This window comes from Pelobates fuscus, chromosome 1, assembly GCF_036172605.1.
Source record: "Pelobates fuscus isolate aPelFus1 chromosome 1, aPelFus1.pri, whole genome shotgun sequence".
NCBI lineage: Eukaryota > Metazoa > Chordata > Amphibia > Anura > Pelobatidae > Pelobates > Pelobates fuscus.
The window spans coordinates 432,348,149-432,374,257 of NC_086317.1; the positions used below are offsets into that span (position 1 = coordinate 432,348,149).

At 38.6% G+C, this 26,109-nt stretch overlaps 2 protein-coding genes across 10 annotated transcripts in view; one reads left to right on the top strand and one right to left on the bottom strand.

The window, feature by feature from the left end:
- The window catches only part of LOC134571246 (uncharacterized), a 516,374-nt gene that overhangs the window by 351,873 nt on the left and 138,392 nt on the right, over positions 1-26,109 (top strand). The gene's annotated exons all lie outside the window — the stretch shown is intronic.
- Positions 1-26,109, bottom strand: part of FRY (FRY microtubule binding protein) — a 434,727-nt gene that overhangs the window by 226,822 nt on the left and 181,796 nt on the right. For 2 of the 9 annotated variants that reach the window (XM_063429391.1, XM_063429378.1), the window contains exon 1: positions 23,887-24,671. The exons of the other annotated variants lie outside the window; for them this stretch is intronic. In XM_063429391.1, coding sequence (XP_063285461.1) covers positions 23,887-23,956 — 70 coding nt within the window. In that variant the 5' untranslated portion in view covers positions 23,957-24,671. Of the gene's footprint in view, positions 1-23,886; positions 24,672-26,109 lie in introns of those variants that run through there. 9 annotated transcript variants of the gene reach the window in all.

Below are 26,109 nucleotides of genomic sequence, written 5' to 3' on the forward strand. Positions count from 1 at the left end.
TCACCAAACAATATAAAATGACCCAATAAACTGCAGATGCTGGCGCTTAGACAAAAACATGGCATTATTCAGAACGGTAACAGAACTAGAGGCATTGCTGGTATACAACAAATTAAATACTTAATGCATAGTTAATTAAAGAGATACAGTAGACACTGTAACTGCTTCAACTCATTGAAGTGGTTATAGTGTCTGAAGTCCCCTGGCACCTTCCTTTCAATCAGAATTAAACGATTTAAAATGTTTTAATGCTAAAGGAGAGTCTACAGCAGCCCATCCACTTTGTGATGCTTGAATTAATGAGGAAGCATTAGCCTGAGCAGCAATGGGTGTTTGTGATTGGCTGAGAGCTTCAGCTGATCGCTTTCAGCCTATCACAGAGGCCATTTCTGGTATAAATTGGTATGGCTAGAAGGAAGTGTGTAATCTCTGTCTCAGTCATACCTTCAGTAGTAGCCACCCTTATTTTTGTGTTAAATGGTTGGAAAATGGTTTAACACTGATAAGAGGAACAGCGCCAGGTACTATAACCAATTTAAGTAGATAACATGGTTATAAAGCCTACAGTGTTCCTTTAATACACATTCCACTGGGCATTCATGATGTATTTATTTCCTTCCAATTAAAGCAATTAACTCAGAAAGATTTCGTCACATCATACAACATGGCTTGGTAGGTAGACATGAATTATCATGTGTGCCAACTAGAGATTTATGTGTGCCAACTAGAGATTTAAACAATTCTTCTTTGTCCAAAATAAAAATAAATGTACTTACTTTGACTTGAAAGGACAACATTTAATTCTAATTACCCTTAATTACTACAAGATTTTGTTTTTCATTTATAGAACAACAGCTCACTGTAAGAAGGCTTTCTTGGTAATGTGGTAACGTTACATTGCTAGCAATTAATGTCTTTGATTAAAACACCAGAGCCTTTATAAAAGGAAAAAAATAAAAATGAAAGGTAATAATGTTGTGATTTATATAAATAATGGCAGGTCTTGTTTTCTCCCTGTGCCAACTTTCATTTTAGTCGGATTCCGGTAAGAAGTAAGCGCCCTTTTTTTCAGAACCTGAGAAATGTAATGTTTCTATAATTTGCAGCAATGACCTCATTCAGGGAATTTTTCCTTCTGCGACCGTATCCATCCAGCTCCTGTTATGACAAGAACACAGACGAACACACAACTTCAGGTCGGCTACACATTTCTCTCTTTAGTTCTTTTGTTTCATTTCAGAAACTAAATTGTTTCCTGTTAAAAGACATCCAGGAGATTCCTAATTATGTTTAGGAAATACTAACATTTCCATGTTGACTATAACTGCGCATTATATAATAATTTTCTTTTCAGTTGGTGCTCAGATACAAATGTTTTACAATTCAGAGTGACAGATGTAAGAGTCTTTAGTCTTCAGATGTAACCAAATATCGCTACTATAGATTCCACTGCTTGGTTAATGAGAGGTAGGAAGCTTGTATATCATCAAAGGTTTGCGGGACAATGGCTTTTGGGAGTTCGTACAACCCTAGAGGTTTGTAAATCACATTTGCCAAGATGCTTAGAAAACTTCACAAATATCTTGAAGGGGGGAGCAGAGATGTCCATCAATGTTTAGTGCAGGGAAGTAAACTTTGGCCAATCAGCTATTGGACTGCAACTCTTAAAATTCTATGTTAGGAAAATGTAGGTGGCAAATTATGGGAATTGTAGGCTGTAACTGATCCCCTATACTCCGGCAAAGTATATCCGTTATAAATCTCCCGAGTCCCAAGCGCAATAGTGATTATACTCTACGTTCCCCAAATATCAGCTTAGACTTGATGAAGGGTAGAAACGAATGTGTTTAATCTGGCCAACTGGCCAGCTTATGTACAAAATCAGGAGACTGGAAAACACGCCCAGAACACTCCCACAAAATGGTTACAAATTACAGTGTCAGCATGATGTGACATAAAAATACATAATAAACATATAGGAACCCCCACAAATATTATATCCCCGGATAGCCTGGATCTGAGGTTGTCCAAATAGCGCTCAGATCCCACGAATACAGTCGAATCGCCACCGGGCTAAAGTTTTGACTGACCGCCCATGAGGCATCTGCCCAAAACAGTTCCAGAGTTTTAGTGGAATCGGTTGGTCGATTTCGGGAGTTACAAACGAATAAACTGTTAAACGGTTCCCCTTGATTATAGGTAGAGTGGAGTCTGGAGTGTCCATACAAAGAAACCTACCGAACATCACTCTACTGGGTTGTCGCGGAAAGAAGCAGGCGTTCACATGGTTTCACCAATGTTCGTGCAGTCGAGTGTCCGACTTAGAGTCCTAGACACTCGACTACCAAGTCCCGCTGCCTGCATTCGTGCCACTCAGAGAGAGCATTTAATCCTGTGTTTTTTTTGTAGTTAATGAGCCATGGGGGTGGCCGGTGTTCAATAGATTTAGCTACCGAATGCAGGGAAAAGCATGAATGAAGTTCAGGAACCTGTTAGTGACTTTAGGAAGAGGACATCTCCTATGCAGACAAAATGGTGGATTTTGTCACATAGGCTAAATACACTTTGCGGATTAGTGGTTGTATTTTGTCAGTGGCACCAAGTCAAAATATATTTCTACACCTTGGTTTATGCTTTCATCAGACCCTTGACACACTTTGTGAAGGCTGCACATATCTCCAGGACTATTTCATAGCATTGCTTGGCAGTTCTGGTATTTGGAGCATCCAGAATAAAGCAGATCTCAATCATAAAACTCTCTCCGAGTCAATGTTTTCCAGAGCCCAGCAACAGGACAGACACAAATACATGGGTGTGATATAAGGGCAGGAAAAACAGGGTGGATCTTTGTCTACTTGCTGGCAGGATGAAGGAAAAAGAAAAAAAAACCATAGCTAGCAAACTAAAAATGTATTCCTGAAATCAAAACAGCAACATTACACCAAAAAACGTTATAAGATAAGTATGCTCCAAGAATCTAGTTCACCACCTTAGTCTTGATAGTGTCTTAGTTGGCACACTGTGGATCACAGGTAAGCTGGCAAACTGTTAGAAAATAGTTTTGTTACTTCTTGCACCATAATTACTACAGAGTACTGCTGTGGTTATGGTGCTCCGAGTGTTCCTTTAATCTTTTTTCATGTGATGTTCTCAGTTTTATTTTAAATGTATATTAAAAGGGAACCTTTCACGCAACATGATTTATTGCAACGCAAGTACAATTTCATCTCTAACTTGTACTATATAGATCTCTTCCACACCTGTCAATCAACTCCTCAGCACAGAGATTTATACCAAAGAATTGACAGACTTGTCTAGCTGATCGTTAGCGCTGTCAGAAAACTGGGAAGATCTATGTAATAATAACCAATATGGAGATGGCCTACCTAGACATACAGGCTTTTAACTTGAGACGCATAGTTGGGTTCATAAAAAGTGAACAGAGATGGGCTAACAACACAGGTCAAAACAGGGGCGCCCAAAAAGGTAGATCCATAATGCTTTGTCATTCTAAAGGCATTCCAAAGCATCACGGGAATTGCAATTCTAAAACATCTGGGGATCTACCTTTTGGGCACCTCTGGGCTAAAACATACTAAATATAATTATTAAAGTTCCAACCACCATCCAGTGAAACAAATATTTCAGCACTGCAGAGATTCTATCCAAGAAGGGACAAGAAATTTGGCATTTCTGGGTTACTTTCAGACACCCAGAGGAAATAAATAACAGCGCTATAAATTCCAACAAAAGGTTGTTAATGTGTAATGACTTAAACAAATACCAGAAATTCATACCACAACAGTCTGCATACAAAACACAGCAACTGCATATTTGTCTTATTCTTTATGAACATTTCCATGGAAATAAATCATTAAAGGGACATTAAACAACCTGGACACTTGGAAGGACATTTCTTTTTGACAATGAAAGGCAGCAATTCATAATAATAAATCCAGGGATACTGCGCAATGGGCTGTTACATTTCACAGTGTACCTACATGCGCAGAGTGTTGTGTGTAGAGTAGAGCCAAGAGATCGAAAGTTGCAATTGCAGAGAACAAAATAAAACAGGAAACAAAAATCCATATTAAAAATAAGTGTGAAGCAATCACTTTTTAAAATTTATAAAAACCAGAACTGAAAATAATAGTGTATAATAAGGTCTGGGATCACATATAGCAAACAAATAATGTGTTCTCTTTCCAATTTACAGGGTTACACAATTAAAACACCTGCTATTGTTGTGAAGGGTTTGTGCCAACACGTACGCTCTACCTCCGTAGATTGAGTTTGTCCATTGAAATATATTGTATATATGATATCCAATCCTGGAGCAATGTGACTTGTAGTGAGCATGCAACATTCTGGTTTTACTACTCAAAACAGGATGCTACTGAAGTCGACTAGGATTATAACAGATGATTAGAAATAAACATACAGTTTGTAATCTAGCAGTCATTACCCTTATATCACAAGTAAGGAAAATAGTTACTCCAACCAAAAAACAGTGTATTTATAAATTGCTGGTTTGGGTTTTGGGTATAGTAACCCTTTCATAGGTGGTTTGTCCCAACCCCAAGTAAAAACAAAAAAGTAAACAAAAAAATCACCTCTGATCCATCGCCGAGTCAAAGCTCTCCATGCAGACTGATCCTCTTTGCCGGACATCACTCCCCCTCGTGGAAGGGAAAGGGAAGACAGACATTGGTGGCACGGGGGAAGTAGGGCTGTACTGCCACTGGCTGTCTGGCGCCAGCGTGTTCTGCCTGCAGGGGTCAGACACCAATTTTGCACCAAAACAGACATTAGCCAGCCAGGAACTTTGGTAAAAACTGGCTAATGGCGCTGCTGGAGGAGAAGTTACAACTCTGTACATGCAGCGTTTCAAAGTGAAACGCTGCCGATACACATTCCAAGTACTATGACCACTTCAAATCAATGAGTTTGTCATGGTCCTTGGAGTAACTCTACAACAAACAACAAATTGCCTCTTGCAATAGATTAGTCGTAAGTAGCAGTTAATGGCTGGGGCATTCAATAGATGACAATGCAGAGAAAACTCATCCAATTTAATATTCTAGGGCAGAGGGAAGCAACCTTTGGCACTGCGGATTATTTTGGACTGCATCTCCTTAATGCAGTGCCAGCAGTTTGTCTGTAAGAGCATTATGGGAGATGTAGTCCACAACATCTGGAGTGTCGAAGGTTGCCTAACCCTGTTCTAGGGTTATGCAACATCTAGAAGTCAGATGGGGATCTTTAGGAAATATCTAATACTGGCCTTGAAAAAAAAGAATAAAAAAAAAAGATCAAACTATTAGAATATATCATATATAAAATATATATATATATATATATATATATAAAATCTAAATATTAAAACTTTTTCAAAATAATACATAATTTGAAAAGCTTAGTCAAAAATATTAAACCGAGACCATTATGAGAAAACTCCAAATAGCTATTCCCATTAACCCCTATAAAAAAAAATAAGATAAAGATAAAAATAAGATCGCTTTCTTAAACAATATTCACTGACAGACTATGTCCAACTAGATTGCAGGGATCTGACCGATACATTGCGCTGCCTTACATGGGGACATCAATTCCATGAATGTCATATATTGACATGTGAACAGAGAGAGAGGCATCCTGATCTACTTAACAGGGGTGATAACTATCCAATTCTCTTTTCATTTGTCTTTCCTATTCTTCTTGTTAACAGTTTTAGATGATCATTTTCTCATTATTCTGTTGCTAAGTTACTGCATGCTCTTGTATCACACTGGAGTTTTTTTTAGGATATATTGTTTATTTTGTACATCTCATATAGCATGTTCATGCTGGAATATAGACATTAACCAATATTTTTTTTATAGGGGGTGTATGCACAGGGCAGAAACTACAGCAAGAATAATGACCTACAAAACCTACACTATACATCAGGATATCCAGAGAATAACCTGTAAGATTGCGTATTGCAGGAAAATTTAAAGTAACACTAGAAGTAGAAAAGGACGTTCTAAAGGAACCTACAGAGATCAATATGCACTTGTAGATGTGCTAAAAAATATTTTGTGGTTTTATTCTTTACATAGGCCTTTTACAATGTAGCAGGAGTTGTAGTAGGTTGGAACAGGTCTTGTTCACTTTCAGCCATTACATCTTCGGGTGTACGTGACATGGTTGAGGATGGTAATATTGGCTGTTGGGATGCTGAACAGTGCTCACATATTACCAAAAACCATAAAATTTGTATTTTTTACTGTTGTGTTTTTTTTTTTTTTATTGGCAGTTTTTGTATGTTTGTTTTTCTGTACCCAAACAAGGCCGTTGCTATGACAATGCTTCTTTCAAAGCATGTAATACTTTGTATTTTGGCAAGGATTGCTCTAGCTGTCTCTAAATGCATTTCCCAATAAATATTTCTATAATATTTTATATAACGTTATTGCTCGGTGCTCAGTAACACACAACGTACAAAACATCCCAATTCATAACTGGCCTGACCAAAGTTCAGAGCTTGAATTTGAAACGTCAACCTTGATGGACTAAAAAGCACATTCAATATTTTGCAGAGCAACTTCGTAAAATATTATAAATATATATATTTATATTGATTGATTGGGGAATGCATTTAGAGACCGCTATAGCTATTCTTGTTCAGATACAAAGTATTACATGTTTTTAATAAAGCATTGTCATAGCAATGGCCTTGTTTGGGTATAAAAACAAACACACACAAAAAAAACCATAACAGCCACAATACAAATACTAATGCTATGCATATAGAAAAGCTTACCTGCTTAGCAGATGAGTGGAATTTCCCAGCCCTGACCATCCAATCTCAATTAACTACAAAATGACATCAGTCCTATTTACTTTTCCAACTTAAAACTCTAAGGTTACAACAATGAGTCCAATCAACCACCAGACATCACTTTCTCCAGCCCTTGGGGTTTGCTTCCACTATTGTGAACTATTTTCCTTACCACTTAAACACTGCGTAAGTGCATTTTTATTGTCAGGTGTATATTTGGAATATCACTCCTGTGCGTTATACGGTGCCTTATTGGATCGCACAGAGAAATGCAAATCTACCTGAAACCTGAGTCACGACCATTAGATATTGCTCCTTAGAAAAGTACAGAGACATTGTGTCCCGTTGGTCTTAAATGCCAATCACAGACAAGTCAGAAGGAACGTGTACCAGATCTACTTAACATGATACTAACAGGGATCTCAATATCTAGCTATATACAATTCCAATTCCTGACAAATTATTATTCTGACAATTTATTTTTTTAAATTTTAATTTTTTATTCATTTTTCCATAATAAATCAAAAGATGCAGAAAAGAAAAAGAGCAAGGGTTACAGTCCACAATAATATAATCTGACAAATTAAACAGTTTCTCTGTAGGTGTACATCACATCTATAAAGTCAGGCGATTGATGGACAAATATTGTTCCTAATTTAATCCAGACATCATTAATCATTTGTAAATGACAAAAACACAAGAATTTAATTTCAATACCCAATCAGAGTGCAGTAAACAGAACCACTAAACTCATTTTAAAGTCTTTAAAACAATACATACAGTTAAACAACAATAAGCAAACGATTGCCATGTTGTGTATGTATAATATGTGGACCCAGTGGAGTCAAATCTGTAAATGGAGTTTAGCTACACAGTTAGGGGATATGTTCAATTAACTGCAGTATACAGGGACAGGGATGTAATGAATGCTGGAGGGATAGGGACTGTAGAGGGTGCCGGGAGGGATAAGGTCTGTAGCTGGTGCATGGAAGGCATAGGGTCTGCTCTGTAGCAAGTGCAGTGAGGTAGTGGGAGCAGGAAGTGATAGGGGCTCTAGTGAGAGCAGGAAGGGATAGGGGCTCTAGTGAGAGCAGGGAGGGATAGAGACTGCAGTGAGAGCAGGGAGGCATAGGGACTGTAGTGAGAGCAGGGAGGCATAGGGACTGTAGTGACAGCAGGGGCTGCGATAGGGGCTGTAATGACAGCAGGGGCTGGGATGGATAGTGAAAGTAGGGAGGGATAGGCGCTGTAGTGAGAGCAGGGAGGGATAAGGGCTGTAGTGAGAGCAGTGCGGGATAGGGGGTGTAGTGAGAGCAGGGAGAGATAGGGGCTGTAGTGACAGCAGGGAGAGATAAGGGCTGTAGTGAGAGCAGGGAGAGATAAGGGCTGTAGTGAGAGCAGGGAGAGATAAGGGCTGTAGTGAGAGCAGGGAGGGATAAGGGCTGTAGTGAGAGCAGGGATGGATAAGGGCTGTAGTGAGAGCAGGGAGGGATAGGGGGTGTAGTGAGAGCAGAGAGGGTTAGTGGCTGTAGTGGGAGCAGGGAGAGATAGGGACTGTAGCGAGAGCAGGGAGGGATATGGGCTGTAGCGAGAGCAGGGAGGGATGGGGGCTGTAGCGAGAGCAGGGAGGGATGGGGGCTGTAGCGAGAGCAGGGAGGGATAGGGGCTGTAGCAAGAGCAGGGAGGGATAGGGGCTGTAGCGAAAGCAAGGAGGGATAGGGGCTGTAGCAAAAGCAGGGAGGGATAAGGGCTGTAGCGAGAGCGGGGAGAGACAGGGCCTGTAGTGATAGCAGGGATGGGGGTCCCATCTATTCCATGCATTCCACACGTACCTCTGCCCTGTCTCACCACCAGCACCCATTTCCCCTTTCTAAATAGGAGCCAACTTGGTGTGTGTGGTCTCTGCTACCAGCCTGCTACTTATCTTCTTAGTCCAGGAGCAGGATCACGGCCAGGTCTCACTGAGAAGGTGTATGGGTGGGTAATTTACAGTGTGATAGGTTCATAGTCCTCCTATTACTAGAGTATGTGTGAGGAATTGTACCTTTCTAGTGGGGGAGATCTCTGTTATCACCACTCAGCTGGTATGGCTGTTCTACCCAGCCCCTGACCATGAGTGGTCAGTCCGTTCCTGAAAGAGGCTCAGGAATATATCTGGAACTTAATTCCATTGGAACTTCCCCTCCAACCATTTCCATAATGGTGCACTAAAACTCTTATCTATAAAGAGTGTCACTGACCCCACGAATCATTTCATATCCTCTGGCATTATTATCAGATTTTTGGGGAGATAGTCACCCAGACTAATCTCTATGCGGAGCAATATCTGGCACGCAATCCAGACTCTCTTATCTCTAGGAAAGAGAGATGGTACCCAACCAGTGTGCCAGAATTTAAACAATTCTGGGCACTGACCATGTTAATGGGGCTAATTAAAAAGCCCACAATTAGGATGTATTGGGCTAAACATCCTATTTGCAATACTCCTATTTTTGCCGAGACAATGACAAGGGAAAGATATGAAGACATACTAAGATTTATGCACTTTAGTGATAACAACAAGTGCCCCCAAAAAGGTGATCCGCAGTATGATCTTCTTTACAAACTACGCCCTTTAATTGCCCACTTTAACAGTAAATTTGCCGCTATATATACCCCCAATAAAAACATTTCCATTGACGAGTCCCTAATGAAGTTTAAGGGAAGACTGGGGTTTAGACAATATATCCCATCCAAAAGATCCCGATATGGGATCAAATTTTATAAACTATGTGAAAGTGGCAGTGGCTACGTATACACCTTCCGTGTATACGAAGGAAGGGATAGCCACCTTGATCCCCCAGGTTGCCCAGATACAGTAGGGACAAGTGGAAAAATTGTCTGGGACTTAATAATGCCACTACTTAATAAAGGTTATCATCTATACATCGATAACTTTTATAATAGCATCCCACTGTTACAAATGTTGTATTGCTTCGAGACCGTGGCCTGTGGCACTATTCGGAAGAGTCGCACAGGTTTCCCAAAGGCTCTAGCGAACAAAAAAATGAAAAGGGGGGAAACAGCAGCTCTCTGCCAGAATGAACTGCTGGCACTCAAGTACAGGGATAAAAAGGATGTTTTCATCTTAACCACCATCCATGGTGAAAACACTCGGAGGGTCGCAGTTCGTGGCAGAGACGAATATAAACGGGTGCCAGTCTGCATACGGCAATATAATCGGCATATGGGGGGCGTTGACCTGTCCGATCAACTGATGCAGCCATATTTGATCATGAGAAAGACCAGGGCATGGTATAAAAAAGTGGGCATATACCTTTTGCAGATGGCAATCCACAATGCCTTTGTTATTTTTAAAAAGGCAAATGCTGGGCTGAAAAGCACTTTTCTTTCTTTCCAGTTTGAGCTAATTTCTAAGCTGCTAGAATGCCACACAAGGAGACCATCAGTGGAGCCTAGCAGAAGAATGGAGGCAGGTCACTTCTGCTTTAAGATTCCACCAACCCCTAAAAAACAAAACCCCCAGAAAAGGTGCAGGGTGTGTTACAAGAGGGGCGTAAGAGTTGAGACCAGCTATTACTGCCCTGATTGCCCCTCTCAGCCCGGCCTATGTATTGGCCATTGTTTTAAAATTTTTCACACCCAGGCCGAATAAGTAGACCAGTTTTGGGGTGTGATTTTTGGTTACCGAATCTTGGCTTTGTCTACCGTTTATCCTGTCTTCTCTGATCCTTGACCTCGGCTTGTCCTATCGTTGTTCCGTTTCTCTTTACTCCTTTGACCTCGGCTTGTACCTTGACAATTCTCTGCTTGTATAGCCCGGCCATTCTAAGGACCGGTATTACAAGTTTCTCTCTCTGTGTTCTCTCTCTTTGTGGTCTATCTGTGTTTTGGTTTCGGAATCCATGACAGCTTTGCCCGGGACGCAGATAACTGTGTACTACCCCCGTATAAGTTTACCCCAACTATTCTGTATATGGGGGTATCATTGCACTAAGATGACATAGCTGAGCAACATATTAGGTGTTATACTGCCGTAGCACACATAAGGATAGCAAAATATACAGTAACATCTCCAAGTGTGTGTCAAAAAGGCAGAAAAAATGCTAATTGCAACTAGACTTGGTACAAACTAACAAAAAAATGATCCTACACTAAGGTTTAGAATATACCTTTTGAAATACCCTGGGGTGTCTACTTTAAGAAATGGTAGGCCTTTGTGGGGTAGTTTGAATTTAATACCTGCTAAGATGCTTGGAAATTGCACATAGGCCCAGCGTCAAAATTCAAAGTTCGGTAAAAACTGATATGGCTTGGTCTCCTATATGGCACTGTAGCTTCACAAAATAGTCCCAAAGACATACAATAGGGGTGTCATTTTACTCAGAAGACTTAGCTGAACATAATTTGGGGGGTTTGAACTTAGTGGCACATGTGAAATATACAAAATGCCCAGCACAAATGCAATCCATATGTAAAAAACGCACAAAATTATTTTTTACCACATACTTTGGCATCTATTGGTGAAAAAATGGGGGCATGTTAAGGCACAATATGCACCTTATGAGATACCCTGGAGTGTCTACTTTAAGAAATGGTAGGCCTTTGTGGGGTAGTTTGAATTTAAAACATGCTAAGATGCTTGGAAATTGCACATAGGCCCAGCGTCAAAATTCAAAGTTCGGTAAAAACTGATATGGCTTGGTCTCCTATATGGCACTGTAGCTTCACAAAATAGTCCCAAAGACATACAATAGGGGTGTCATTTTACTCAGAAGACTTAGCTGAACATAATTTGGGGGGTATGAACTTAGTGGCACATGTGAAATATACAAAATGCCCAGCACAAATGCAATCCATATGTAAAAAACGCACAAAATAATTTTATACCACATACTTTGGCATCTATTGGTGAAAAAATGGGGGCATGTTAAGGCACAATATGCACCTTATGAGATACCCTGGAGTGTCTACTTTTACAAATGGTAGGCCTTTGTGGGTTTTTTTTGAACAGTCAAACTGTTATAATACCCCAAATGGAAGCATAGGCTCATTAAATCCGTCTCTCAAAATTCTACTGTGAGTACTGAAAAGGACAGGTCTCCTATATGGCACTGTAGCTTCACGAACTAGTGCCAAAGACATACAATGGGGGTGTCATTTTACTCAGAAGACTTAGCTGAACATAATTTGGGGGGTTTGAACTTAGTGGCACATGTGAAATATACAAAATGCCCAGCACAAATGCAATCCATATGTAAAAAACGCACAAAATTATTTTTTACCACATACTTTGGCATCTATTGGTGAAAAAATGGGTGCATGTTAAGGCACAATATGCACCTTATGAGATACCCTGGAGTGTCTACTTTTACAAATGGTAGGCCTTTGTGGGTTTTTTTTGAACAGTCAAACTGTTATAATACCCCAAATGGAAGCATAGGCTCATTAAATCCGTCTCTCAAAATTCTACTGTGAGTACTGAAAAGGACAGGTCTCCTATATGGCACTGTAGCTTCATGAACTAGTGCCAGAGACATACAATGGGGGTGTCATTTTACTCAGAAGACTTAGCTGAACATAATTTGGGGGGTTTGAACTTAGTGGCACATGTGAAATCTACAAAATGCCCAGCACAAATGCAATCCATATGTAAAAAGTGCACAAAATTATTTTATACCACATACTTTGGCAACTATTGGTGAAAAAATGGGGGCATGTTAAGGCACAATATGCACCTTATGAGATACCCTGGAGTGTCTACTTTTACAAATGGTAGGCCTTTGGGTTTTTTTTTCGAACAGACAGACTGTTATAATACCCCAAATGGAAGCATAGGCTCATTAAATCCGTCTCTCAAAATTCTACTGTGAATACTGAAAAGGACAGGTCTCCTATATGGCACTGTAGCTTCACGAAATAGTGCCAAAGACATACAATGGGGGTACCGTTGTACTCAGCAGAAGTAACTGAACACATAATAAAACTTTGTACAGGAATAGCACACACCAACTTTACAAAATACACATGAGAAGTTCTTTGTTATAAGTTTGTGTGCGAAAACCCCCAAAAAACACAATTTTACTCCAATATTTAGCAGAGGTTGGCGGTAAAATGGCTACGTAGAAAGTGTCAAAACAACCTTAGGTAAATAGCCTGTGGTGTCTACTTTATATAAATATATACTTTTGTGTGGCAATTTTGTTTTCTTTTATGGCTATTAGGCTTACAAGACAAACATACCAAATTCTAAAATCGCTCCACATAAAAAGTGTATTTTACTCCTTGTGCTTTGTGACCTGTAACTACCAAAAAAAACTGAAAATCCCAGACACATTATATATTCTGTAATTCAGAACAACTAAATGAATTTATTTTTAATTACTTTCCTTAACCTGCACTAATTATGTACACTAATTATGTTATTATTGCAAAAACTGTAAAAAAAACACACAAAAATTCATTTTTTTGCATATTTCTGTATTTTTTTAATAATAAATAAGCATTTATATATATATGTGTTACATCAAATTAAAGCCCTTTCTGTCCTTTAAAAAACGGTATATAATATGTGTCGGTGCAATGAATAAGTAAAAAGCAAATTGCAGTTGAACGCAAATAGCAAAAAATGCAAAAAATGCCGTTGTCATTAAGTGAAAGACAAGCTTCTGAAGCTCTGTCCTTAAGGGGTTATATATCATTACCTTTGGGCAAAAAACAACAACAAACAAACAGAAAAAAACCTCTACCTTTTGTTTCTCTTGTCCCATGTATCTTCTGAATGTAGACTTAAAGGCACACAATAGGCTATTTGAAGTGGTCTGGGTGCAATGTCCCTGTCCCCTTCACCCTGCAATTGTAATTACTGCAGTTATAGAGAAACTGCAATCAGGATCAACTCCACTTCTACCTTTGGTAGACAGCCACTAGATTGACTTTGTGGTGACTTTTGGTCGCCTGATGCGGTATGTCCAGCGTCACCCAAAACCCAACAGGAAAGCACTATACAATGCCTTCCTTTGGGGGAAGTTCTAATCGTGGCGCGCTTCCGCATTAAGTGTGTCTCCCCCCGTTCCCCTGCTGGTTGACGACAGCAGAGGAGGACCGGAGGCAAAGCCTGAACCAGCGCCGAGGCACATTGGCGCTGGAATAAGGTAAGTAACAGAAGGTGACAACTTTTTTTTTTAGCACTACAGTTCCCTTTAAACTGGGCTCTTAAAATCTACTGCATTAAAGGGAAACTCCAGTGCCAAGAAAACAATCCGTTTTCCTGGCACTGCAGGTACCCTCTCCCTCCCACCACCCATCCCCCGGTAGCTGAAGGGGTGAAAACCCGTTCAGCTCACTTACCTGAGACCCCGCCGATGTCCCTCGGCTGTGGTTTCGGGTCGACGTCACTCCTCCCAGTAATCGCGTAAGCCGGTGGGCGAGACTGATCCCGCCCGCCGACTGAGGAAACCTAATGCGCATGCGTGGCAATGCCGCGCACGCGCATTAGGTCTCGACATAGGAAAGCATTGAAAAAGATTTTCAATGCTTTCCTATGGGGAATTGAGCGACGCTGGAGGTCCTCACACAGCGTGAGGACGTCCAGCGATGCTCTAGCAAAGAAAATCTTTGCTATAAATCAGGAAGTGACCTCTAGTGGCTGTCTAGTAGACAGCCACTAAAGGTGGAGTTAACCCTCCAAGGGAATTATTGCAGTTTATAAAAAACTGCAATAATTACAGTTGCAGGTTTAAGAGTAGTGGGAGTTGGCACCCAGACCACAACAATGAGCAGAAGTGGTCTGGGTGCCTGGAGTGTCCCTTTAAGAAGTCACTGTTGCACTACATTTTTGTTACAGCTTTTTCTTAACGTATCTAGTGCTGACACTGACTAAATAACTAATAATAATAATTATAATAATATGGATTTAAATACACTATACTCTCTAATTTTCTCAATTATTTACCGATTTGAAAAAAACTGCAGTCAACAGTTGACAACATCTCATAAAAGTTAGAAACACCTTTAGAAATTACGTTCCTCAATGGTGATTTGAAATATTTAATGTTATAAAATAAAGCACATATCCTTAAATGAATACTACAGCATGCTGCAGTGGTTATGGTGTTCCTTTAACAGAAATCTGATTTTGTGCCCTATGAGAGCCTGGAGTAGTAATAATATTACAGCATTTTCCAAGATATGCAAAATGTTACGATGATATGTAGTGATGGTTTACATCTGAGTAAATTACAATTATATTGCATGTAAAAAATATGTAGAAATTAGAATTTAGAATTTAGAATTACGACTTGCTTTACCAGACAAAAGATATTAAACAAGAGACAACAGCTGCAATGTCTCCATTAGCCACAGCAGACGTGGATAGAAAATTCATGGCTGCAGGGAGGAGATTCCCGTATTTGTTATTACGGAAAAGGAAAGGTGGCAGGTGAGGATTTCACAGAACAAGACAGGTTATGTGCAACTGTTTTATGTGGGCAGCAATGCTGCACATTGCCCAGACATGACACTCAACACAGACAGACACGTTCATTTTCACAGATGTCAAGAGCCAAGATTACACTTATCTGCAAATACTTTACACTTAGAATAATACAGAAATAAATCAAGGGTGGTGTTTTTGTTATTACTTTGCTGAGTGATCGAAAGATTATATTTTTACTTTTTTTCGTAACGTTTTTCCAAAACAATCAGTTATCTGACACAGAGAGGATTCTCATTAAAGTCTACAAACACAGATCTGCAAAACTATTTAAAGGATCACTATAGTGTCAGGAAAACATACCCGTTTTACTGACACTATATAATCCTTGGGGGACCCTCACCCTCAGGTTAAAACCCCTTCAGCCACTTACCTTTATTCAGCGCCGTGCTCCCTCGGCGCTGGTGACCTCCCCTCCTCCGCCGACGTCAGCTCTCAAGTGGAGCAGAATTCTCTGAAACTGCTATGTTTACATGTGAAGGGTTAAAACCTGAGGGACATTGCACCCAGACTACTGCATTGAGCTGAAGTGGTCTGGGTGACTATAGTGTCCCTTTAAATGAGATATCCTAAAATGCAATGCCAGAGCCCAATATCTGCTGGTGTGTTGGGGGTTTTGTTTGATTTAAAGGGAAACTGTCACTTCCAATGATTTGTTAGATTATGTTTACTTTAAAGTATATTTTACTTTAAAGTATATGCTTTTCCGACCAAACACCACACAGTAAAACTCTATAGTTCAATTGTTTGCATGTGATTGTTAGACAAAGTGTGGGCTAAAGGGCAAATAAACAATTACCCACACAATCACGGGGAACGTGCAATATGTTAAAAAAATGCCACACTCCACATCCATTATTCTGCTCCAGTCATGGGGCAACCAACGACTCAACAGGAGAGAAAGAATCAGGAAAATGTCCTCAAAAGACTTCAGATATCATAAACCATGAATAAGAGTAGTGTCTTTTATGGATGTGTCCAGAACCTGGAAATTGCAATATTTTCCCATAATAGATGTTTCAGTGTTCTGTCTAATTCTATATTGCGTGATTTCTTTTGAGACAGATGTGTCCGAATATTATTGCTTCGCTAGAAAGGAAATTAGGCATCTGCTCAATAACTTGATTCACGGCTTAAAACAATCAGCAATTTATAGCAACTGGCCCTAGATCCAGAACTAAGCAAATACAATAGAACCAATATTACGTCATGCTATAATTAAACGGGGAACAAAAGCTGTGGACTTAACACGTGTGGGCTGCGTGACTATAAAATTGTACATTACTCAGGACTCCCGAGACTATGACATTCTGCACTTTCGAATAAAGACCCCAATGTTTTAATAAAAAAAAATAAAAAAATGCAAATCAATAAACCCAGTTACTTAATGCAGATCTGTCGGCAGGGCATATTAAATCAATCGAACTGCCTTGTAGGTCGCGTTAACATTTTATACCATTAAATAGTGAAATGTACTTAACATTTTTAAAAATCACACAGAACAGTCTTTATAGCTTAGGACAAATTTCCCAGCACACTATAAATCTGACACTCAGACCAGTGCAAGTCAAGGGAAAAAAAAAAAAACGTAAAAAATTAAGTTCTGATTGATATTAAAGAAACACTATAAAGGCACCATACCCACTGCAGCGCTCCCATCTCTCACTGTAAGGAGTTAAAACTTTTTAGAATGGTTTGACTTCTCAACTGGGGTTTATTGGGAAGCTGTTCCCCGCATCCGCTACCTCACCCAGAGCGAGAATCTCCTGTTTAGGATTTTCTATTAGTGCTCCTGAGCTAATCTTGGTCAGATGACTATTCTCAGCCAATGAGCCAAGTCCTGTACTGCTCGGCTTAGCTCAGATAGAGAGCTTCTGGCTCTCTGGCTTAGCAGGAGGGACGGCACATTACTGTGGACACTTATGCCTCGTTTCCACTGAGCGGATCGGTTCGGTTCAGTTCGGTTCGCTATTTTGGGTGTTTCCTTTATGAAAGTGGTCCATACAAGCGAGCTGTACCAATCCATTCAGGATCCTGCTTCAGATGTAGGGCCATAGAAAATGGAACGGTTCGGTTAGGGTGGAACTACTATACAATCCATTGATTGGTGGACAGGAAGAGCATTTTTTCTAAACCCTGTATGGCCCTGAAGGTCTGACTTGCAGAGGAAACGCTCACCAGAATGGGCTGGTCCATTCTAAACCTTCCAAACTGTACCAACCCGAACCGATCCGCTCAGTGGAAACGAGGCATTAGCTAGACTTTAAGGCTGACTAAGCATCATGAATGTGCTTCACATAAATGTTATTCACAAACATCATTCTCAATGCTTTCCTATGGACGCTGGCGTCTTCTCACTGTGAAAATCACAGTGAAAAGCGTGGAAGCGCTCTAGCGGTTGTCAATGAGACAGCCCCTAGAGGCTGGATTAACCCATATGTAAACATAGCAGTTTCTCTAAAACTGCTATGTTTACAGCAGAAAGGGTTAAACCTAGCTGGACCTGGCACCCAGACCACTTCATTAAGCTGAAGTGGTCTGGGTGCCTATAGTGGTCCTTTAACAAGACTAAGCTTGAAAAATCACTTCCATGTCTATAGTAAAAGTCTGTAACCTATAGAAAATGTTGTAGCATTTCCCTACACAGAAAGCCTTTAGAACAAGGAGACTAAATGCACGTTATTATTTGGTTGTAAATTTTAGAGGTGAAATTATTTCAGATTTTGTTGCTGCTTGTAGGTACCTAATTTCATGTTCATGAGCATCTCACTCACTTTAATGCGGACGGTAATACCATGTACCATAGCTGTTAGAATAACTTGGATTAATCATGATTTTATCACCTGTCCCTGCGCAAAGATGCCAATTGCAATGTCAACATGCCTATTCAATAAGAAATATTGAATCATCTAGAGCTACTTGTGACTGAATGAGAAACTACTGAATAAAGTGATTATAAATAACTTTCTTTCTCTCCAAGCGTATGTTCTTAATTTAAACAAAGTTAAATGTCTAATCAAATATTTTGTTATATTATGTATGTATATTTTATTTCCAAGCACCAAAACCAACACATCTCTGCACTGTGACAAACGTAAGCAGAGAAATGGCAATGCTTACATTTGTCATTAAAAATGCCTCTAGTGGCTGCCCCCTTGAGCATCTTAAATTTTTTAAGGTTGTTACATTTGATGTAATCACGCCTAGCATGAGGACGGCAAACACTTCTAAACCCCCTCATAGAGCAACATCAGGATATCACTGATCTAGGAGAAGCATTCGATTGACTTGCATGTGATGTTGAGAAGCATTGGATTGGCCAACATTATCCAACAGGATGATCTCACAAGATGCAGAATGGCTTCTGCAACAACATCGGAACTCCATCGCATGAAAAGCGAGTTTAACTTTCTTGTTTTTCAAGTTTTACTGGATAGTAAACTCAAACGTTAGAACTAAATATGTTTATTTTACAAATGCTGCTAACAGGTCAGGATAATAAGCCTATTGCCGAAGAATCACTGGTCCGCCAAGAATGGAAGGAAGGTCAACAAAAATTGGATATGAAAGTAATACAAATGCATATACTAAGAAAAGAAAAGCTTGTCCAAGAATATCCAAGTGTGCTCTCAGATCAACAATCAAGAAGCGAAGGATGGATCACACCAACCTTGCCCTTCCCAATAAAGGTTGTTCTTCAAGGCTGCATTCAACAAGGAAACTTAAGAAGAAACCACAGAGAGACCAACAATCTCACTGAATGGAGATACCAAGTCCATTGCCTGAGAGTAGAGTAATGTCGTTTAACCAGTTCGCCACATTAAGAGCACTATATAGCATTGGCCAATGAGGGAGCATCGCAATTATAAAGGAACAACTACAATTTTGCCTCAATGTGGAAATGTTCTTGTAGTCAGGTAAGACCAAGAAAGAGCTTTTGGTCAAATCAAGTTTTTTTTTCTCTCTAATGAAGAGTCCTCAATGCACACCATCCTTACAATTAAAGCACTATATCCACTACAGCCTGCAAAAAGAATTAATGGAGACAAATACTGTAAAACACAGTAAAAAGAATCCCTCAAAACCGACGCTTTAGAAATCGGTTTATATATTTATACAGGTAGTCTCTTACTTACTGTCTTTATTTTGGAATGTTTGAGGGCTAAAACTATGGGATACATACAAGTAATATGCATTGAAGCACAGTATATATTTTGCTGATGAAAGAATACTTGGTAAGAAGTTTGTTTTTTGGGGGGCAACGGGGGACTGAAGATTTGGAAAAATGAAAAAAACTTTAAGCAGGCCTATAATACAAAGATATTTATATTCTGTGTTTTTTTAGTTTGATATAAAACAGACAGTGTTCGTGAATTTATTTTAGATCATATATCAATTCAGTGTATTCAGCTGTCATTAAAAAAAGTCTTATTTCCATTTTTATTGATACTCAAGCAATGGACATTTGAGGTACAACAGAAAATTATAATTATCAGTGCATATTATAGGGTTATCTTTACTGCATGATGAGGAGCATTTTCATAATTAAAACAACAGGAAAGGTAAATATAATAATGTCCCTGGGAGATTTAACGTTCCATTGGAACAAATATTAGAATGTCTGTAATTTTGAGAATGTAAAAAAAATTTGAAAAAAGTAAAATTACAAAGGTCTACCAAAATGTAAAGGTCAGTACTTAAATCCAAGGTAAATGTGACTAACATAGTATATAGCTCCAGTATTAGTAGGATGACAGGATAACCTTGGAGGAATAAAGTTAAAGAAAGGTTATTCAGCAGGAATGTAATAATTGGCTTAGGATCTATAGTCTTCTAGGTACCATAAAATCCTGTCTATTAATGTATAAAAAGACTATATTTAACAGATTCTTTTACAGCCAGTAAAAGAAGAAATGGATCTGAAATGTATTAAGTCCACCATTTCTATCGAATTTATTATTTCCTGTATTATTATATAAAATACCTTTGTAGGTAAAGAAAAAACACCAAAAAAATATATGCTTAAGGGGTCAACATTAACCTAACATTGAGTATCAGTCTTGGGTTGTAGTTGCTCGTTTTATAATGTTTTGTAGAGGATTATACTGTTGATGTTTTGTGTCATAAGAAGATATGTGTTACAGTTTATGTTATTAGGCATCAAAGCTCAAAAGATTTTGGATGCAAATTGCAGCAGACTTGCAGCTGTATATTTAGAGGTTTTTTTTTTGTTTTTTAATTTCCTGCAAATAGCTCTCTGTCTATATTGCTGCATGTTCTAGAGCAGCCTCTTAAGAGGACGTAGAGGGCAGAAAAACTTCTATCTTACTCCTTCTTTATCTGTGCTACCATCTTCCTTCATGAGACTTGGGAGAAAAGGTCTTCAGGAACCCCATAAAACAGAAATCAATGAAATATCACACAAGACCGCGGGATCTTCCATACATATTCTCCTGCATGCACAAAAAAAAAGCCAGAGGCATATAACATACATCCAAAGCCAAGATCATTTTTCCATCAGTCGTCACATTCAATGGCTTACTGTACAACAGAAATTCTCTGCCTTACCCATCTTTGGACCTATGAATATTATATGAAAGACAACAATGTCGGTAAAATTCCAATGCAACATGAACGCAATTTGCTTTAGAGTAAGATTGAATCTTTATGAAAAACTCATATAGAACAGATCCCTCCTTCAAATTCTCACCTACGGGCTCAGAAGTTGAAAAACATACATTTATCTGTATAAACGTCTTCTGATGTTACCATTCCATCATCCAACATTTTCCTCCGTAAACCTTTATATATTCATTCAACATAACCTATGCAAACAGCTACAATGTCCATTTACACATAAAACAACAATTTGGAATACAAAATTAGATATCTAATACAGTGACAAAATGTGTTATTAATTAACACTGCTCTGTGTTCTTTTGTACAGCTGTAACAGTCAAACCTTCAAAACCCAGCTACCCCTGATGGGAGTGGTAGTTCACATAACTGTGGCTTTAATAGGTGGTGGATTTGTTTCTTAAATGGACATTCCCAATACCAAGCATTGCTGCAATGCTCAATATTTAGCAGCTGTAGCAGACGCCCATCATACACAGAAATAAAATATTACAAACCTTGGCTTATCAATCAAGAGATCAGAGAGTCAACTCAAGAGAATAGATTGAGGTTTATAAGGATAGCGCTACGTAATTCAAAATACAAAAACACACCTACATGTTTAAAAAGACTGACATCACGAACACGAAAAGACATCTTTTAAAGTTTGGACATAAGTGAATATATATTTTTACATTCATATCTGGGAACAACAAAAGCAGTTGTAAAATATATAGAAAGTGACCAATGGTTTAATCGCACAAATTTTTACTTTTTCATTTAGCTTCCAGTAATTGGGGCAAAGAGAAGTCAAGCACAAAACAAACTAAAACATGATGGAAAACATTATTCTCAGGCCTACATGCCAGAATCTAATACAGCAGGAGAACCATATAGATCACATAAAAGTCCTTAAATCATCTTCAATGGAATGACTTGGCTGTTAACGATTTGGATAACCTATCCTTCAACAAAATATATTATTTGAGAAATCCATAATGATTTTCAATAATATAATAAAATCGGTAGATGTAGAACCAATAGGACAAAAAATTTGGTAAAAGTGTGTTAAAATTTTTACGCAAATTTTAAATGAAATGCTGAATATTTATATCATGAGAGGAAACGGACGTTGAAGCGAATTGGGAGGTGTTCGATTTCATTAATTTAAAGTCTATAATACACCATTTCATTCAGTTAGTGTTCTTAGAACATCTGTGTTACATCTGTGCCTGCAACTCAAAAGTCGACCTCTGCTCCGATATATACTAAAATATATACTAAAATTACAAATGCAAAATAAAATATTTTACAAAACCCAGTTATAGATGAATGTTGAACCCCCCCCCCAAATGTCCAAATGGCACAAATTACAACTGAGCAACTTATAGAGCAGTCATTCTCTATGGTATATAGTGTCTATTATTTGACAAGGACCACTCTATCAATATAGGCTTACACTAAGAAACAGATAAGTCTTCGAAGAGTGATGCTTTCAGCACAGCCAAATATAAAGTGAAATTTCAACATACAAAATAACTATGGGGTGGATAATTAGAAACTTTGAAAGGTTATGTAAACACAGGGAAAAAAATATATACAAACGATCAAAGACAAGATCAATTGTACGCAAAGGAACGTACATAGCGTTTCCTCGTTATATGTATTTTATCATTCATTCAGCAGAAATGCCTGAAGCCTTCAATGTATTTTTAGTGCACTTGTCCACCATACAATGATCATATTAAATAGAATACATACATACAAAGTTAAACACATATAACAAGACTTTGATGTGCAAATGAAAAAAATACCCCTCACAGGTAGGCCTTTTCTTTCACATCCATGTAAACTTTCAAGGATTTAAATTTAAACGCCAGGTTTTATATAAAATAAAATCAGTTTTTAAATTGCCTGGACTACTTCATGTCATGCACTATCAAAAATGTAGGGGTCACTAGGCCGGTGCTATGCAACAGGAATTGGCATAATTCAAATTGAGTGCTTCCTGTATTTTAATATTTTATTATGTACAGATTGCCAATTGAGAGCTTTGTACTGGTTTTCTACTGCAAACCTGTGTTTTAGTGCATTAAAATAAGCATTTTCGAACATAAACAATCCATGTTCCTGCAGGCCCCTGTATTGAATTGTGCATCCTTGTTGTTTGTTTACAATGTGGAAAGACAGTCCATCTGCTCTATCAGCACAATATATACAGAATTATACTGGGAGTGAGCCCTGCAAGCTCATGTACAAAGATCTGATTTGCAGGTGTGCTAACCCCAAATTCATAAACAACTGTTAGGAGTCACTGTTGTATCAGACTGTATGTAATAACCCTCATCCCATCTAGGACCAGTAACACTAAGGGTAGCAGCAGGTCAAGCAAAGAATATTCACTGCCTACTTAAATTTGTTAATGTGTACCTGGCTTTTCAATGTCACATTCCAAAACGTGTAACACCTGGAGTACACAAGTATTGATGCAATTAAATAATAAGACATTCATTTGAAAGTGCTTGACAGCTCTTACCACACCCTGTTGGTTATATTCTGCAATATTAAAGTGAGTTCAAACAAAGAATGAGCTGGTTAATTATATATTACAGCCCAGGGCATCCTGAATTGTAAAAACAAAAATCACCTTGAAACTGAAAACAAGCCAGATCTCCTTACTGGGTATTTTCATTAAAATGAAAAAACAAACAAAAAAAATAATACATATATATATATATATATATATATATATATATATATATATATATATATATAAACAAAATTCCACTGCCTGACATAACAGAATGAGTCAGGGTTTTTTGTGCATGTATTTTTTTTTTTAAGCAGTGTATTTGGCCAAGAAATGGTAGCTGTAAATTCCTCATTCATATTTACAGGAAGGGAGGCTAAGTCATAAAATAATAACACTGAGAAGAATTACTGCTATACTCACTGTTGCCCCAGGATTTCAGTAAATATTTGATACTGATCTCAAAGAAGCCTGAATCTTGCTGGCTGGCCATGCCTTCTGCAGGTGGAGAGAGCCAGCCAGTGCTCTCCCAGACAGGTCCAAGATATTAAGATAGGATGGCTACCAGTAGCCAGGGATGCAAACTAGAGGTCAGTGGAGGAAATGAAGTCTGCAGATCTGTTTCTCCCCTTCCTGGTAGGTAGTCCTCATTAAAAAAACATGAGATACTTGTCCCCTGCTCCTCCTTCTCCACTAACCCAGGGTTTTCTTCACTGCAGGCTCTCAATGGCTGGATCTACCATTGCATGCAGCAGCCAGGAGATGTATGTGGACTTCTCATCTTTCAAGACATCTTTTGTTCCAGTGGGCTGATGACAGAGTCTGCATCCAGCACACAGACAGCTATTTGTGGCTCCTTGAATCCTCTGCCTGTTTAAAATCCTATTCCTCCTAGATCTGTTAGAGAACCAGGCTGCATTTGGATGCACCTCCCTCCCTCCCTCTGTGCTCGGTGTGCTCAGTGCTATGTTTCTGCAGCCTGGCTTAGAACGTTCCTTTTGTGCCGGGAATTCACAAGGTTCTATGTTCCAGTGATAGAGGTTTGGGCAGGTCCTGTCTCACTGCCTGTGCCTGACCATGGCTGCATCATGCTGCGGTAAAGGCCAGCTGCTGCACGGCTCGCAGTGACGTCCTAGTGAAGCCATCAGTCAGCCCAGTTACAGCTGCTGCACCCATAGCTGTGCTGCGAGCAGTGACGTCCTAGTAAAGCCATCAGTCAGCCCAGTCACAGGAGGGAAGCACTTGACTCCCCCCTCCTAATTTGTCAGCTACTGTAAACACATTACATTTTCCAGTCTCATATGCTGCTTCTCTATTCTTTCCATACAGTGCTGATAATGTGCCCACCTTGTATTAAATAAACAAAGGCACTGACTCATTGTTATGTCTACATAGGAAATGATTTTTTTATCCTATAAAATATATATATCTCCGAAGGCTTGGTACTCACCTTTCGTGTATCAAATGAAAAATTCTTACCCTGATGCTAACCGCGTTAAATAGATATTCCAAAATGAAGTGGGTGCACTCAAGGGATTTAAGTGAATAATTGTAATATTTTTTATTGGCATATTAGCAAAAAAATACACGCTGTCCCGATCTCGGGACAGCGTGTATTTTTTTGATAATATGCAATAAAAAATATTACATTTATTCACTTAAATCCCTTGAGTGCACCCACTTCATTTTGGAATATCTATATATATATATGCATACATATATACAATATACACACACATATATATATACCTATATATACATACATACATACACACACAAGGAGTAATATATAAATATGCAAGGAGCTAATATGCAATAAAAAATATTACATTTATTCACTTAAATCCCTTGAGTGCACCCACTTCATTTTGGAATATATATATATATATATATATATATATATATATATATATATATATATATATGCATACATATATACAATATACACACACATATATATATATACCTATATATACACATACATACATACACACACAAGGAGTAATATATAAATATGCAAGGAGCAATCTTGAAAAGACCCTATTGGTGTTGAAACGTTGGTTGAAATCTTTGGAATAAATATGATACCACAATAAAAAAAACACTGGAAAGAAAAGTCCTGTGAGTGCTCCCATTACTCCTTGTATACATATTGTACGCTGGGGATGCACCTGGGCAAGAATTTGCTAATCTACAATGCTAGAGGGTGAGTGCCAAGATAATCCTGTGTGTGTGTATATGTGTATATACACATACATACATAGGCGTGCGCAGCCTATTGCATAAGGGTGTTCACCCTAAAGCACAAACACACATGCCGCGTGTATATGTGTGTGTGTGTGTGTATATATATACATATACATATATACACACACACACATATTTATGTACATATATATACATATACACACACACACACACACACATATATATATACATATATATATACATATACACACACACACACACATATATATACACACACACACACACACATATATATATATATACACACACACACACATATATATATTTATATACATACATACATATACACATATATACACACATACACTGCTGTGTGTGTGTGTTAGGGTGTGTGTGAGTGCTGTGTGTGTGTGAGGGTGCTGGTAGTGTTCTGTGTGT